Source organism: Engraulis encrasicolus, chromosome 20 (assembly GCF_034702125.1).
Source record: "Engraulis encrasicolus isolate BLACKSEA-1 chromosome 20, IST_EnEncr_1.0, whole genome shotgun sequence".
NCBI lineage: Eukaryota > Metazoa > Chordata > Actinopteri > Clupeiformes > Engraulidae > Engraulis > Engraulis encrasicolus.
This window is the reverse complement of record NC_085876.1, coordinates 15,030,253-15,046,274: the sequence shown is the minus strand read 5'-3', so window position 1 is coordinate 15,046,274 and position 16,022 is coordinate 15,030,253. Positions and strand designations below refer to the sequence as shown.

Below are 16,022 nucleotides of genomic sequence, written 5' to 3'. Positions count from 1 at the left end.
ATTGCTGTCATTTGATGAATACAGGTACATGGCCATAACCATACCAGGGCTCTCCCTTCGGCTGGGGGCCCAAGGCAATTTGCCTAGTTTGCTTGCCTGGTGGTGACAGGCCTGCATTTGTCCGTTAACTGTAGGGGCTTTGACAGGTCATTGGGCACGTTTGTGATGAAGCAGTGCTGCTTTTGCTAGGCAGTGGGCATGCACACTTTTCCAGTTTGATGCATTCTGGTTAGAATTTTCTAGCCACAATGCATCAAACTGGCAAAGTGCGCAAACTGGCAAAAGCAGCACTGTTTCATCACGATTGCACCCATTGGGCATTTCTCAAAACCTAGTGCTGTGCACTTCCAAGTATATCAGCCTAATTAGTCACGCCCAGTGATTGATTGGATAGGCCTACTCTTTGGTGAACTCTATGGAATATCAAATCACTGGGTGTGACTAATAAAGAGTATCCAATCACTGGGCGTGACTAATTAGGCTGATACACTTGGAAGTGCACTGCACTAGGTTTTGAGAAATGCCCATTGGCAGGTACGCAGACTAACAGGAAGTGGGAGTGGGGGCAAAGCATTTCACCCTCTGGCCTAATTCTCTACACTTGAATGTACACATGCACCCACTCAGACAGTATGGTCTCTCATCACATGGATGTTGTGGTGTTAAAAAATGTTAAGTCCGACCGGACTAATATGTCTCATCTCGACATATTTACCTTAGAAGGGGCATGGTAAATACTGCAACACAGTGAGCAAACACAGCCATGTTTGTGACCCCCTTTCAGAAGTTTGAATGCATGTTACAAAGAATCTTCATCTTCTGGTAACTACCAGTTTTAAATGTAGCAGATTGTAAATATGACACTCATTTTGTAGTGCCATTGTCTGAAGTGCTATTTCTAACTTACTTCGTAAAACTTCAAGACCAGTCTGCAGGATACCTCTGCTTGCTATTTGGTGACTAGTAACCTACAGGGCTAGGCCAACTGTACTTTCTATTGTCAACTTTTCAGAAGGAAACACTGACATGACATGGTGGTTCTGATCCAAATAACAGTAGGCTTATATATTTTAAGACGCATTTTCCAAACCCCCCTCAGGCTATCAATCATTTGAAACTGTCATTACATCGCTTTGCTATGGTCTTACAGTGGTACTGTAGTTGCACTTTCTATTCTTGTGAAAATGTTGAACCCTTTGGTGTTTTTAGATGACCATACTAATTTCAGGCCTCAAATCTGGACCCGTTTATTGCTCAAAACAGGGGTAAGCATCACAGTAATGTCTAAAATGATATATACGAAATCTCAACTCAACACTTGTGCACACAAGTGCCATGAGAAAGTTTGGTGTTCGTGAATTTGTGAAAGGAAAATGTAGTTTGCTGAAAAATAGTTCAAAAGGCATGGGTAAAGGATGGTAAGAATGGTAACAGGCACACTACAGAACACCTCCATAGAACTCCAAGACCATAGCTGCTGATAGTGCAGACTTAGACACGGGTCCTTCCGCATACCCTTTTCACAAGGCAAAACCTCATTGGATGGGTGATTCATAAAAAGGCTTTCTTGTGTATCCATCAGAAATAAGTTGCTAAACTTATGCAGAAAGCTTATGTAGACACGCTAAAAGCATTTCGGGAAATCATACTGTAGTCTGATGAGACTGAGCAAGAGTTATTTGACCTTAACAATTGGAGGTGGACATGGCAAAAAATGCACACATAAATTCTATGACATCTGGCCTCAAGTATACCCTGCTAGGTCTGCATGGCTCGCATACACACTGTAAAACTTATTACAGTTGAGGGCCTCACTAATTCCTTTCAAATAGCAGATTTTTCCAAAAAGAATGTTCAAGGGTCAGTCACAAAATTAAGGCTGAGCTGAGTTTGGGCTTTCCAGCAGGACATTTTTCAAGGAAAATTCAACGAGTTAATGCAAAAGAACAAGTACAATGTCTTGAAATGGTCATACCAACCTTGAGGTATCACCATTATTGAAAAAGAACGGATTTATTTGAACTTGGATGTCTATAGAAGACAGATGAGTAACCTGACTGAATTAGAGAGGTTCTGGATAGAATAATTGGCCACTATTCAGTAGCACCAGGCAGTTGGAACTTGTCTTCTTGTATAGCAAGTATCCACAGGCCATTAAATCAGCAAAAGTGAGCTCTACTTCATATTAATGGTATACCTTCTTTGGGGTGCCCATATTTATGCACACGCCTATTTTTGTTTAAATCCACATAAAATTGTTTCTGTAACACCTATGAAAATTCTTCCACTGCTGAAATGTTTCTCTTTCCCTACAGTTTAACATACGTTAAAATGGAGCTGCTACTTTAAAAGCTCAACGAGAAATATACCGATGTAATGATTTTCCAAAAGGGCGCCCAAACTTTCTCATGGCACTGTATTTTCTGTAATGATAAGTCACATAAATTAAGTATTGTAGTGAAGCGGCCCACCAAAAGATTATTGTGTATAGGGCCCAAACTTGCAGTAACTGATTGCCGTGGACAAGGTTCAGAATATGCTCAGCAGAGATATGAGGATATAACTGTGTAGACTTAAAATAATCATGAATGACTTCAGACGTCAGGGTGAATCTTATCCTTTATCATGGCCATGCTTCCCTGATATACTAGGTATAGGGCATGTAGAAGGTTGACCTTGAAATCTCAATAACAAATCTATCTATTCTAAGAGTATTCCACGTGTAGCCCTCCTGGTTTTGTCTGATAACTTTATCTATTCTTATTTTATCAGAACATTATGCGTTTGTCCAAGGCTTCTTCTTTGGAAGGAGGACACTGCAGACAGACCTTGGTTACACAGTACAAAATGTTTTTTGGACACATTTTTTTGTAAAAGAAATCAGTTTGCATATACACACACACAACGTGGATTAAAAAACAAACAAATGAAAAAAAAAACCAGCAATGTGAAGAGTGCATTTTAGGAATCTCCAACTTAAAACTCCAGGCCCAAACGAATGTGTTTACCAAAAATATTAAGTATTAGACTATTGCATTCTGATTCCAGAAACCCAGGGCAGAGAGAAGAAAGTCATTGTATGCCTGGCCTGGAAACAAATAGGTTTTTTGAAATTCCACTGTTTGAAGGACCATTAAAGCAACAGTGTCTTATTTTCACTCCTTTCATCTTTTTGTTTGTGTGCAGAGACAGAGCAACATCAGTTCACCCCTTCTTTAACTAGTAAAAAAAACCCAGAACACACAACATTTCCAATGACATATTTTATCTTCAGTACCAATGAAATTTACATCCGGAGTGAAAGAAATATGTTCTGCAAATAAAAACCAGTATGATCTCTTTCACATTTGAAGACGCCACAAATAATATTTACAAAGGGAGACCAAAAAAAAGAAAGAAAACCCTCACTCGAGGCCATGGGATAAAACTTGTTTTGTCTCATTTAAATATATTTATAACTATACCAGCCAACCCAAATATACAAATAAACAGGGGAGGGTCTAAATATGCTCGAGATGTGTCCACGCACACAAGGATAGCCATTGTAGAGGACACTTCTATAAACCTTGATTTAAAGTGTACACACTGACAAAGACACCCAGTCATTGGGTTTCCATCCAAAGTATGAGTATTGATCCTTTTTCACATTTGGTGTGAATAAATAAGGTTTCATCAGATTCATTCCTACCAAACTAACGCATGCATGCCCAACAGTGTGCATGTTTAACTGTTAATATCAACGTCTTTCCAATAAAATCATATTTCTCAGCTTGGATAAATCCAAAAGCACACAACAGTTTTGTTAGTTGAAACAGATATTTCTGTCGTTTGCTTGCACACAGGTTAAATGCCTCCCTGTGAAAGAACATACATCCTGGTTCATTTCAGAAAAGCAACAGCATCAACACAATTGTACGTTTCATTTCTTTTTCTCTTTTCAGAGGTGGGCAAACTGGACAGAGAAAGTAGGAAGTGCTGTCATGTTTTCTTCCTGCCCACACTCTCAACGCAACCGAATTCATCAACTAGCTGGTTCACAAAATTGACCAGAACAAATTGTGTCCAAACTTTTACTTTTTCAATCTAGTATATGTATTTTGTATGGGGATGTGGCTTCAAAAAAAAAAAAATGTATACACACAAACAGATGTTTTGTTTCAGCAAGTTCAGCAGAATAACACACAAGTTAGCATCTCTTCATTTATAATGTAAATATCGAGTATTTCATGTTGCATTGTGCAAACGCAAGTTGTGTACTAATCGCTGCTTTTATAATAAATCTGCTGTGATACGGTCAAGCCAATGGCAATGGTGGAGGTGCCACTGTGTGAACGGGCACAGTTACATTTGACAAATATTCTGATTTTAAAAGGAATAAGGGCAGTATACAGTTTGCGAACAAGTCGTGTCAACTCCTTGCTCAATCCAAATGTGTCCGCGTTCTATTTCAGTTGCAGAATGCTGTTCCCCACATGTAAACGGAACATTCCGTAAATTTGTTTTAAAACGAATACCGACAATATTCCGTTTGAAATAGGAGTATTTCATGCACGCAACTGCGCTCGATTATTAGTGTATCTTTTAGTGGTCCAACAGAGTTTGCACCAACACATATACACACAGCGCTTTTCAGTTGTGGCCGAATTTGCCATGTTCTCAAATCAGTCAGACATACTGTACACACAGACTACTACACAAAGAAACAAACAAAAAGATCTTCAATCTCTTCCCCAGCTAACCTGTTTGCAGTTATCCGTCAGACAGTCCTGTGCTTTCAAACACTCATCAGCCCTCTCTAGTACAACTCTAGGTGTAGGCACTGCCCCTGTTGAACGTGTACTAAAAAGAGCCTGCTGAGGTGTGTGTGTGTGTGTGTGTGTGTGTGTGTGTGTGTGTGTGTGTGTCAGAGTGTATGTGTCTGAACAGCTGGCAACAATATGCAGTAGTAAGCCTGTACAACGCTGTATGCTACAAAAGTATACAATGCTATGAAATGTCCATAAAATGTCAATTTCACGACAAAAAACCCTGTGCTTTTCAAAACATTTGTCATTCATTTTCAGTGGTAATTCAATCAACACTCAATGATATGTAAAAAAGGATGACACGTTTTGTTCCTTTTTTTGCTGCCCTTTGGATGAAGAAAAGTGTGAAAACAGTCCATTGTACTCAGAGACACTCCACCTTTAGTGGAAATATACTCATTTTACACCTCCCCTTGCATTACATAACTGAGTTTTTCTAGCAATTCTTGTAGCCTGGTGATATTAAAGCCTTGTTCCAAGCTAGCTAACCATGCATCATTGAACCGGATTGGACCAGGTCTGTGCTAACAGTAGGTGGTCCAACCCGATCCAATCATCCCATGCTAGCTTGCAGACTGGTATTGCCAGACTCGGAGATCAGGTGGATGAGCAGTTGCAAGGTGAAACTCAATCATTTAATTTGAGGGAAGGTGGAAAAAAGACCTGCCTCAAAAAAGGGAGTTGCCTTGCTTTAACTTCACATAGCTGTGAAGCACTGATGTAAGTAAGCCCTACCCTCGCATTTAATGCATGACTTGGACTTTACAGCCACGGTACTATGAAGTGAGAGCGTGAATGAATGTGCATTATAGGCCATTCACACAGAGTAGTCATGGGCACAAAACAGCAATTAGTTGGGGGAGGGGGGAGGGGAGGGGGTGTGTTAAGTGGAGACAGGGGGGGGGGGGGGGGGAGAAGAGTAGGGTTAGGGTTAGGGTTAGGGTTAGGGTTAGGGTTAGAGCAGAGAAGAATGAAAAGCCAAAAATACAAACACAAATATACACTTGTATAAAATATCCGCTTAATTTAAATCCTTAAATACTGTACATAGAAAAACAACATTATTAAAAAAAAAAAAAAGCAGTGTCAGAGCTATGGCATCACAGCACCGGTCAGTGCAAAGGCAAAAAAAAAGAAATTCAGACTTTTTTCAGATTTTTTTTCCTTCTTTCTTTACAGCCGTAGAGTCTCTTAATTGGACGGAGAAGGAACCACTCTGGTCTGAGAAGGTGTATTTATAGTTGTTCTACGGTGGAGATGTGGATGACTATGGGTTCTGCTGTGGTCCAAACCTGGCCCCATATCGATGAGATATACTATATTTCTTTTTTTTGTTAAGATTGGTAGACTAGGGTGCAACAAATGCCCTTTGAAAATTAAAACTGCAAAATCCTACTCTTCTCTTGCAAGTATTGTTCCTTTGCACTACCACAACTTCCCTTCAAATTTGATCCATGTTAAGGGGTGAACAATTGAATGGCAGTGAATGGGTGTATTAGCTAAATCAGAGTGAAATATGTTTTGAGGATGTTTTAGTGAAAACTAGTTAGCAAAGTCAATTGGCAGATTGCTCTAGTTGCCTTTTCACAGAGAATAGTATATGACAGAGATAAATCAGGCGGGTTCTTTTCCGGTATCCACTTTACGTCGGGTGAACGCCTCTTTAGGAGACCTTCGATTAGGAGACCTTCAGAGTCTTGAGGTTGAGAATAAATGGAGTCCCCTTAGCGTTGTAGATGGCGGTAGCGCACGTCTTGTGCAAACACCACGAAAAGAGAAGAAGAATGAGGGACAACGCCCCCTTAGGTGACCGAATTTTGAGCACACTCCTTTGCATTGGATGGGTGGGTTTTAAAATATCTTTCTCTCTTAGATGATATTTGCTTTTCACTTCCCCAGGACATCAAGCACCCAAACATGACTAAAAGATTTAGCACATGGGGGGTAAGACCTTGCTAAAGGAAGGTTGCAAAAAACATGGGGTTTCAAATATGGGAAGTGGAAAGTCAACTGGAGCATTCATCCAAATTATTTTTCTTATTAGCTTTGACCTTACAAAAAAAACACACTTTATGATTTCTCTCAAGATACCCATTCACTGTCACTCAAAAAGCCTATTGTGCTACCCTTTAACACAAATCAAATTGGCTAAGCTTTTACAAGGAAGCTATTTTAGTACAAACGAACAACACTGCAAAATAAAAGCTGGAATTTCTAAAGTTGGGGCATTTCGTGCACCCTTAAATGTAGACAGATCTGCTGACTGTAAACAAGTTGACGGATTAGATGGGTGAAAACTACTTCGCGAGGTGTGACCTTGGGTGTGTCCTCAGACAGCCTCATCCATGTCTGTGTTCATAACTCACTCAGACTGCACAGACAGTCAAGTCTGACCACCACCACCCTATCTACTATACAAGGTTCAAGTCTCAGCTGTGCAGCAAGGTGGGGTGGGGGTGATGGTGGTGGTGGTGTCACTTCCCTTGTTCAAGTAGGTAGCGGCCTGGCTGCCTTCCTTCCTCCCTCCCTCCCTCACACAGTTTGACAGTCATACACAGGGTTGGCTTCAAGTCAAGTCAAGCCAAAGCATCCAGACCAAAACGGCAACACAGCACAGCTGCTAAAAAGGAAGGCACCCAGTATAAAAAGCCCTTCCACAACGCTCACTCTCCAATACTACCCACCCAACAAGTCTGTCTGTACAGTATGGATGAGTGCGTGGGTGGGTGGAAGTATGGATGGGGCTTGTATTCCGTCTTTCTCCACAGCTTGGTGATCCACAGTGTCCAACAAACTAGCTTTCCTTCCCGACATGACCTTGACAAATCTCTCTCCAAAGCCCAGCGATTCTCAGCGCCAGGTTCAAACAACCAGTTGTCTTTTGTCACGTCACGTCACGTCACGTCACCCATCTGAATCCTTTCATCATTCCACCCCTTCCTTCCATCCCTCATGTCCTTCCTTCCTTCCCACTTATTTGCTCCGTTTGTACATCGGGAGAGCAGCAACACAATGGTCAGATCACACCCCCATCCACTTCCCTCCACGCTCCAACCAGCATCCTTCTATCCAGCCTCCTGTCCATCCTTCCTTCCTTCCATCCCTTCCTCCGGTCTTCCCTCCTCCTCGCTCCGTCCGTCCGTCCATCCTTCACTGGTGTCGGGAGAGCAGCAGCACGAGGGCCAGGAAGGCAGCCAGCATCAGCAGGCGCCGGAGCAGTGGCCCGTTCTCCTTGGGGATAGCCACCTGGTCAAGGACAATATTAATACATTTTATTATATGGTGTGACGTCATCGGTCGAATGCTCCATTCATTTCAACGGGGCTCCCCAACGTTCGCACGTCTGTTATTTTTCGATAACGGACGGGTTGGTCTATAACAGACCGCTGTCAATGGCAACAAGACTTTTCACTGCTAAAGCGACTTTTCAACAAGACTCTAATCAGCTGCTCCGCGTCGGGGTCTAAAGATTCTCTCTGTCGTGCTGCTATTCCACGGTAGCGACCTTCTCGCCGAACGTTAACCCTTACTTAGTAGACACATGGACACACATATACGTTGTATAGGACACATATAGCTATAGTGCATTTTTTATGTGCTTCAAGAAGCAGAGATATCTAGGTTTTTATAGGCTGAGGTCAACTTTTCTTAAAAAGGGCTCAGGCATTCAGCACCCTTTTTTGCAGGTGTCTTATGCTTCAATGGGTTAATAGGCAGAGGGCACCCTTTCCCAAAAAGTGCTTAGGCTAAAGTGGGTTAATACATTACATTACATTACACTCCACTTCGCGTCATGAAGTTCTTTGGCCCCACCTCGTCGACTTCCAACCATCTCATGCAAGCCTCGTCGAATGTTACTCCTTAGACATTACATTACATTTAGCTGTCGCTTTTATCCAAACATACAGCTTGGTATGGTACAGGGTACTGGCTACAGTCCCTGCAGTAATTGTAAGAGTGGGATTTGAACCAGCAACTTTACGACCAACTCTCTAACAATTGGGTCATGGCTGCCCCCATGGCACAACAACAACAACAACAACATTTTCTATGGAAACACCTTTTTTAACAGTGGTCAAGGTTACAACATTAAACATCAGCAAGAGAATTAAACATCATAACACACATGAAAAGGTATATGTATGGGACAGCACCTGCGCCAGGTCGTTGGTGATCTGCGAGATCTCGTGCGCCACGCAGACGAAGATGAAGGTGCTGACGATGATGTTGAGCGAGGGGTTGCCAGGCACCAGCACCAGGATGCCCTTGGTGTCCGCCGCCAACCAGATGTGGTACTGGCAGATGAAGAGCTGAGGAGAGAGGGGAGGGGGGAGAGGGAGAGAGAGAGGGAGAGAGTAGAGGGAGAGAGGGAGAGAGAGAGGGAGAGAGTAGAGGGAGAGAGGGAAAGGGTGAGGGAGAGTGAGAGAGAGAGTGAGATAGAGATAGAGAGAGAGATAGAGAGAGAAAATAGTGCATATGTAACAAAAGACACTATATAACAGTTTCTGGCTATTAACCCTTGTTTAGCTCCGAAACCAAGATGCAAAGAAACATTTTTCACCTTCATCTTTCACCAGCTTCTCAGCTTTTATATGGGATTTTGTCCAAACAAAATATCCTGTGGCTTGAAAATTGTCTAGTTTACTGGTGGTAGTCCACCACCACAACTCTAAATGCAGAGTGGCATTCAAAGTGTTCACTTTTTAATGGCTTGTTTCTAACTCTTTAATGACTTCTTGCTTATAAGTCATTTATATATTATTTGACTATAAAACAACATAGGGATAAGCAAGCTTGCAAATACTGACATGCCTTGTACGTTATACCATATACTTTCAAGAATGTTTCTCAAAATAACGTAGAAATGCATAGTATGTAAACCACATTGCAAAAATAGGAAATACATGCCACTTCCTCCTTCTGATGCGTGCAATGTTAGGCTGCTTGTTTTACACCTAACGCACCACACCCTTTGCTGGGGCAGTTTTCACTTTTTTTCTTTCTCCTTTATTTCACCAGGGTAGTCAAGGTAGTTGAGGCCGTTTTATCAAGTGAGCCCTAGGCCATGTCTTCTCATGGTCATGTTTAACTTATCGCTCAAAAAACACAGACTGGCATATCGCTTGAAGAGCATCGGCTGCCAAGGATTCATTGATATTAAGTTACATTTTGATTTGCCCATAGTCACAACAAATCACCAGCTGGCAAGTACACCATGGCCACAATACCTTCATATCTTGACTTTGCTGTCTTATCTATTTCCCTTCACTACTTCAGCCTTCATAAACTTCAAATCAAGTAGAAATACGGCAGACAAAGAGAAGGTCTCAACTGTCGATAAAAAAGTTAAGCGCAAGATCGTACTATTTCGCTTTTCAGATAGTAACTTGTGCCCGCTGGGTTAATCCCATCCCCGTTTTTCAGATTTTCATTGAAGGCTGCTGATGTCTAACTGTAGTGCATTTCATACCATGCAACGCCTACTGTAGTAGTGTTTTTGGTCTGATGTAAAGTATGTATGTTACAGCCAGTGATCCCACCTACATAAGTTCCTAAATAGCAATTTAAAGAGATTTGCAATCGGCCCCATATTCTAATAAATAATCCTGATGAATCCTTTAATTGTGATTGCATGGCTCGGTTTTCAAATGTTAAAGTGTGTTTCTGGAACTATGTAATATTCTAAGTATTGTTGCTACATGGCATTGTAATATAGGTACTAGAATAGCACGTCAAGCAGGAATTGCAGGTGTCCAGAGTCATAATTATTCCCTGAGCACAAGTACAAATGCAGACAGCTGCACCCGCAATATATGGGTGAACATTATGACACAAGGCTATTTTTCCAGATGATGATGAGTGGAGCTGAAGTATGCTTGCCACACGCACGCACGCACGCACGCACGCACGCACGCACGCACGCACGCACGCACGCACGCACGCACGCACGCACGCACGCACGCACGCACGCACGCACGCACCCACTCACCCACTCACCCACTCACTCACTCACTCACTCACTCACTCACTCACTCACTCACTCACTCACTCACTCACTCACTCACTCACTCACTCACTCACTCACTCACACACACACTCTCACTCACACACTCTCACACACACAGACACAGACACAGACACACACACACGCTTGCCAGAGCCTCTTAGCTGTACCTCTAAGGAGATCCTCCCAAACCAGGCGAAGAAGGAGCTGTAGAGGGAGCGGGCGTAGCCAGGAATGTTCCGGATCAGCACGAAGGCCAGAATCTGGAAAACAAAAACACCACAAACAGTTGAGCAATACACTTGCTTGTGTGAGTGAGCAGCACGTAAACATCTATAATGACAACACCAACAAAACAGCATGTAACAGTTGAGCAATACGCTTGTCTAGGCAGCATTTAACAGCACAATCTAAAAACATAACAGATTACAGACAGCAATCTGAGGTGCATTTCTCAACAGCGTCGTTGCTAACTAAGTTAGCAACTTCCATGATTGCAATGCAATTCCCCATTGGCAACCTACCATAGTAATGTGCTACCTGGTTAGCAAAAGCAGCTGATCCATATGCCTGTGTGAGCAGCTGCATCAACCCTCTGTATGAGCCCCTTTCGAAAAATATATACCCCTGCTTTAAAGGAACAGTCCACCTTATTTTAAGAAATAGCTTATCTGTAGTTAATTCCTGATTAAATATGAGATGAAATGCCTAGTTTGACAGTACAACCATATTTAAAGTAGCAATAGAAGTCTACGGTATCAAATAAACGTCATCAAAATGATGTAAAAAGCACTTTAAAATGAATTTAAAATTCAACAGAATGCAAACCGGTAATTTAATTCCGTCCAGTGATCACTTGTGGCTTGATGCTAATGGTACCATTTACTTCCAGGATTGTTCTAAGCTATGCCAATGATGTCAATCTAAGTACTGAACGCACAGAGCAGAAAATGATATTCATGTTTAATACTTGGAAATACTCCAAATATGTGAAAATTGAAAAAGAAAATGGACTGTTCCTTTAAATCAAGCAAAAAACAAACAGTCTCGTCCAGAAGAGTTGTAGAGCAGTGTAAGTAAGGCATGTGGCGTACCTGCACCACAGAGATGTAGGGGTGCATCTCGTTGCACTCAGTCTTGTTCTTGCAGCTACTGGCCCATATCGAGTAGGTCTGGAAGCACAAAAGCAACACGCATTCTTCACTTTTGTAATCGTCACAACATTTGCATGAAAAGTCCGTACTAATTTAAAGGCATAACAATAACCATGAGAAGATGAAGCTGAGAAGACACAGTACATTTGGCCGGAGCTCAAGAAAATTCAGTTTTCATGACGATGTGAATTATAAGTGACAGCACCTCTTAATTATCTGCTCACGGGGCCTGTGCTAACATGACTCAGGTCCCCCATGTCACATGAAATGAGCATATTCAGAGGTTTTCAGCCACCCTCATCCACTGAGGCCTACTCAATTCAGGATTCTACATGACCTCTACCTTTTTTTTTTTAAGCTTTAGGAGTGTATCGTCACACCGGTGTGACGGGAATGTTCTGGAAGTTCTATTAATTCTGGGCGCCACACAATACAATTTGGAATTTTAGAATCTTGCATTGTTATAGAACACATTCTTTTTATAGAATGTTCAAAAACCCACACTCTCAAAGGATTGACCAAAAATGTAACTGTATGCTTACATTAACAATATACAGTCATCCATATTAAGTGCCTTGAATCGCAATTATAAGAAATAAGTGTCTTAAGACCAATTAAGTGAAAGGGAACAATTTCCCACTCCACAACTTCAGATCTCTCTCATAGCACATTAGTGGCTAGTCTGTGATAAGTGGTTGAAGCTGCTCTAAACACATCAACACTGCTCTAAAACACATCTCATGGGGATACACAGTAGGGCTGTAACGATACACTCAGCCCACGATTCGGTTCGGATCACGATTTTTGACCTACGGTTTGATGCACTCCGCGATTTCTGAAATGTATCTCATTTGAAGCTTGGAAGCATTATCACATCGAATCATATGGTTGTTTTCTAGACTGAGGGATAACAAAACTTTGAAAAGGCACAATACTACCTCCTTACATCACAATACAGTATCGTGACACTGAGTATCACAATTTCTCGGGTTCGATACAATATCGTTACAGCCCTAATACAATAATCATATAAACACCTAATACATGGTGACAATTTTCTAACACCACAGACCTCAAAGTCACAACACACACAAAAAAGCATGAGTAAAAGAGTCCTCTCCTCAGCTATGGCCTCAACTCCTCCCTATGGACGTGATGGGAAGAGAACTCAAGTGACATTCCCTGTGAGTGTCTCTAACTGGTTTGATGATTTGTGTTGTTTATTTACTCGTGCTGGTGTGTGTGTGTGTGTGTGTGTGTGTGTGTGTGTGTGTGTGTGTGTGTGTGTGTGTGTGTGTGTGTGTGTGTGTGTGTGTGTGTGTGTGTGTGAGTGTGAGAGAGAGAGAGAGAGAGAGAGAGAGAGAGAAGAGAGAGAGAGAGAGAGAGAGAGAGAGAGAGAGAGAGAGAGAGAGAGAGAGAGAGACAGGCAGACAGACAGACAGACAGACAGACAGACAGACAGACAGACAGACAGACAGACAGACAGGCAGACAGACAGACAGAGACATTATCACTGGCTGAACTTAAACGTATGTCCACCCAGGCACTTCCTCGCGGCATCATGGGCAAAATAGCCAGTTGTGCCGCACTACACATTGACCTCACTGGAACAGAATACAATTTTACATTCTTCCCATAAGCATGGGATGTGAACCTGTGATCCCATATACATTACATTACATGGTATTTGGCAGACGCTTTATAGCCAAAGCGACTTTCAAAAGAGGACATAATCATAGCCAACATCACTAGCAGATACAAAGTGCATTTAATTACACCACCCTAACCATTAGACCACAGCTGCTGATATTGCTGCTGCTGCAGTATGAATCATGCGTTACTCCCCTCTTGCCGCCCTAATTAGTAGTCTGGAGTCATTTTGGATAAAAGCGTATTTTAAAGGATAAGTTCAGCCAATTTCAACATGCAGTTGTAATGCTCACACTACCCTGAACTTGTCCATACCTGAGATTTTTTTTTCTTCAGCCTTTGCAGAGATCCTGGTCATTGTAATTGGGGCAGGTGTTTGTTTACATTTCAAAAAAATATCTTTATTTATTCCCAAAAACATCCAAAAGGTTATGCAGCATCAGCAGACAACTAGTAAACAGCGGTACCTTTTGGGAAAATATTTGGTGTAGGCCTATGTTAAGAAAGTTTTTCATGTAAACAAAATCTGCCCCTATTAGAATAGCTCAGATCTCGGAAAGGGCTGAGCCAAAAAATACAGCATCACCGGGTACTGACAAGTCAAGGGCAGCGTGAGCAATACAACAGCATATTGAAATTGGCAGAAGTTATCCTTATACAGTGCCCTCCACAATTATTGGCACCCCTGGTTGAGATGTGTTTTTTAGCTTCCAATTATTTTATTTTTTTTCTAAATAATATGGGACCTTAATGGAAAAAAAGAGAAAAATCCAACCTTCAATACAAGTGCATTTATTCAGTGGGGAAAAAATCCCACATAAAGAAATAATTATTTGACATCAAATAATGTGTGTCACAATTATTAGCACCCCTGGTGTTAATATTTTGTATAACCCCCTTTTGCCAACAAAACAGCACCTAATCTTCTCCTATAATGTTTCACAAGATGGGAAAAGACAGAAAGAGGGATCTTCAGCCATTCCTCTTTGCAGAATCTCTCTAAATCATCCAGAGACCTGGGTCCTCTCCTCTGTACTCTCCTCTGCAGCTCACCCCACAGGTTCTCAATGGGGTTGAGGTCAGGGGACTGAGATGGCCATGGGAGGAGCTTGATTTTGTGTCTGGTGAACCATTTCTGTGTAGATTTGGCCATATGTTTAGGGTCATTGTCTTGCTGAAAGACCCAGTGACGACCCAGCTTCAGCTTTCGGGCAGAGGGCAACAGATTTTGATTTAAAATGTCCTGGTATTTCAAAGCATTCATGATGCCATGCACCCTAACAAGGTTCCCAGGGCCTTTGGAAGCGAAACAGCCCCACAGCATCACTGACCCACCCCCATACTTCACAGTGGGTATGAGGTGCTTTTCAGCATGCGCATCTTTCGTGGTACGCCAGACCCACTTAGAGTGTTTGTTGCCAAAAGCTCAATCTTGGTCTCATCTGACCAAAGCACACGGTCCCAGTTGAAGCCCCAATACCGCTTGGCCAACTCCAGACGCTTGCGTTTATGATTGTGAGTGAGGAAAGGTTTTCTCCGTGCATGCCTCCCAAACAGCTTGTTGGCGTGTAGACAGCGCCTGATGGTTGATTTGGAGACTTTGTGACCCCAGGATGCTACCATTTGTTGTAATTCTGTAACAGTGAGCTTTGGAGATCTTTTGATTTCTCTTGCCATCCTCCTCACTGTGCGTGGTGGCAAAATAAACTTGGGTCCTCGTCCAGGCTTGTTTACCACTGTTCCAGTTGTTTTGAACTTCTTAATCTATCCTCTCACAGTGGATATGGGCAGCTGCAGTTGAGTGGCAATCTTCTTGTAGCCTCTGACTGACCTGTGAAGGTCGACGCACATCTGCCTCACTTGTATGCTGTGTTCCTTTGTCTTTCCCATGTTTAAGAGTGGATAAGAGAAATGGCCTCGGTGTCACATCATATTTATACCCCAGGGAAACAGGAAGTGATGAATTACTAATTAAATGTTCCTACATACTCTGGTAAACTTTGTAAACTACTGTAGAAATGACAGAAATGCTTCAATTATATTTATTTCCTGGGAATTGTTAAGGGTGCCAATAATTGTGGAACAGGTGATTTAATGAAAAATAATTATTTTTTAGTCAGGGATTTTTTTATTTTCTTACAATTCATTTGAGTTGAAGGCTACATTTTCCTACAATTTTCAGTGTGACAGTATTCTTCTGCAATAAACACTGAATTTATTTCAAGGCTTTTAACACATCTCAACCAGGGGTGCCAATAATTATGGAGGGCACTGTAAGTGTAATGCAATGAGCCTCCTCCTGACCATGAAAGAAACCACGGAGGTAAACAGCCGGCTGAGGTGTCACTTTGGAAAAAAGTAGCCGCAAAGTAGAGCAGCAGTAGAGACACTTAAGCAGAGACATACAGA

At 42.0% G+C, this 16,022-nt stretch overlaps 1 protein-coding gene across 2 annotated transcripts in view; it reads right to left on the bottom strand.

The window, feature by feature from the left end:
* Positions 1-5,771: 5,771 nt before the first annotated feature.
* Positions 5,772-16,022, bottom strand: part of casd1 (CAS1 domain containing 1) — a 31,889-nt gene continuing 21,638 nt past the window's right edge. For both annotated transcript variants that reach the window (XM_063185488.1, XM_063185487.1), the window contains 4 exons: positions 11,904-11,981; positions 10,980-11,072; positions 8,960-9,115; positions 5,772-8,051 (listed from right to left, as the gene is read on the bottom strand). In XM_063185488.1, coding sequence (XP_063041558.1) covers positions 7,956-8,051; positions 8,960-9,115; positions 10,980-11,072; positions 11,904-11,981 — 423 coding nt within the window. In that variant the 3' untranslated portion in view covers positions 5,772-7,955. The remainder of the gene's footprint in view (positions 8,052-8,959; positions 9,116-10,979; positions 11,073-11,903; positions 11,982-16,022) is intronic.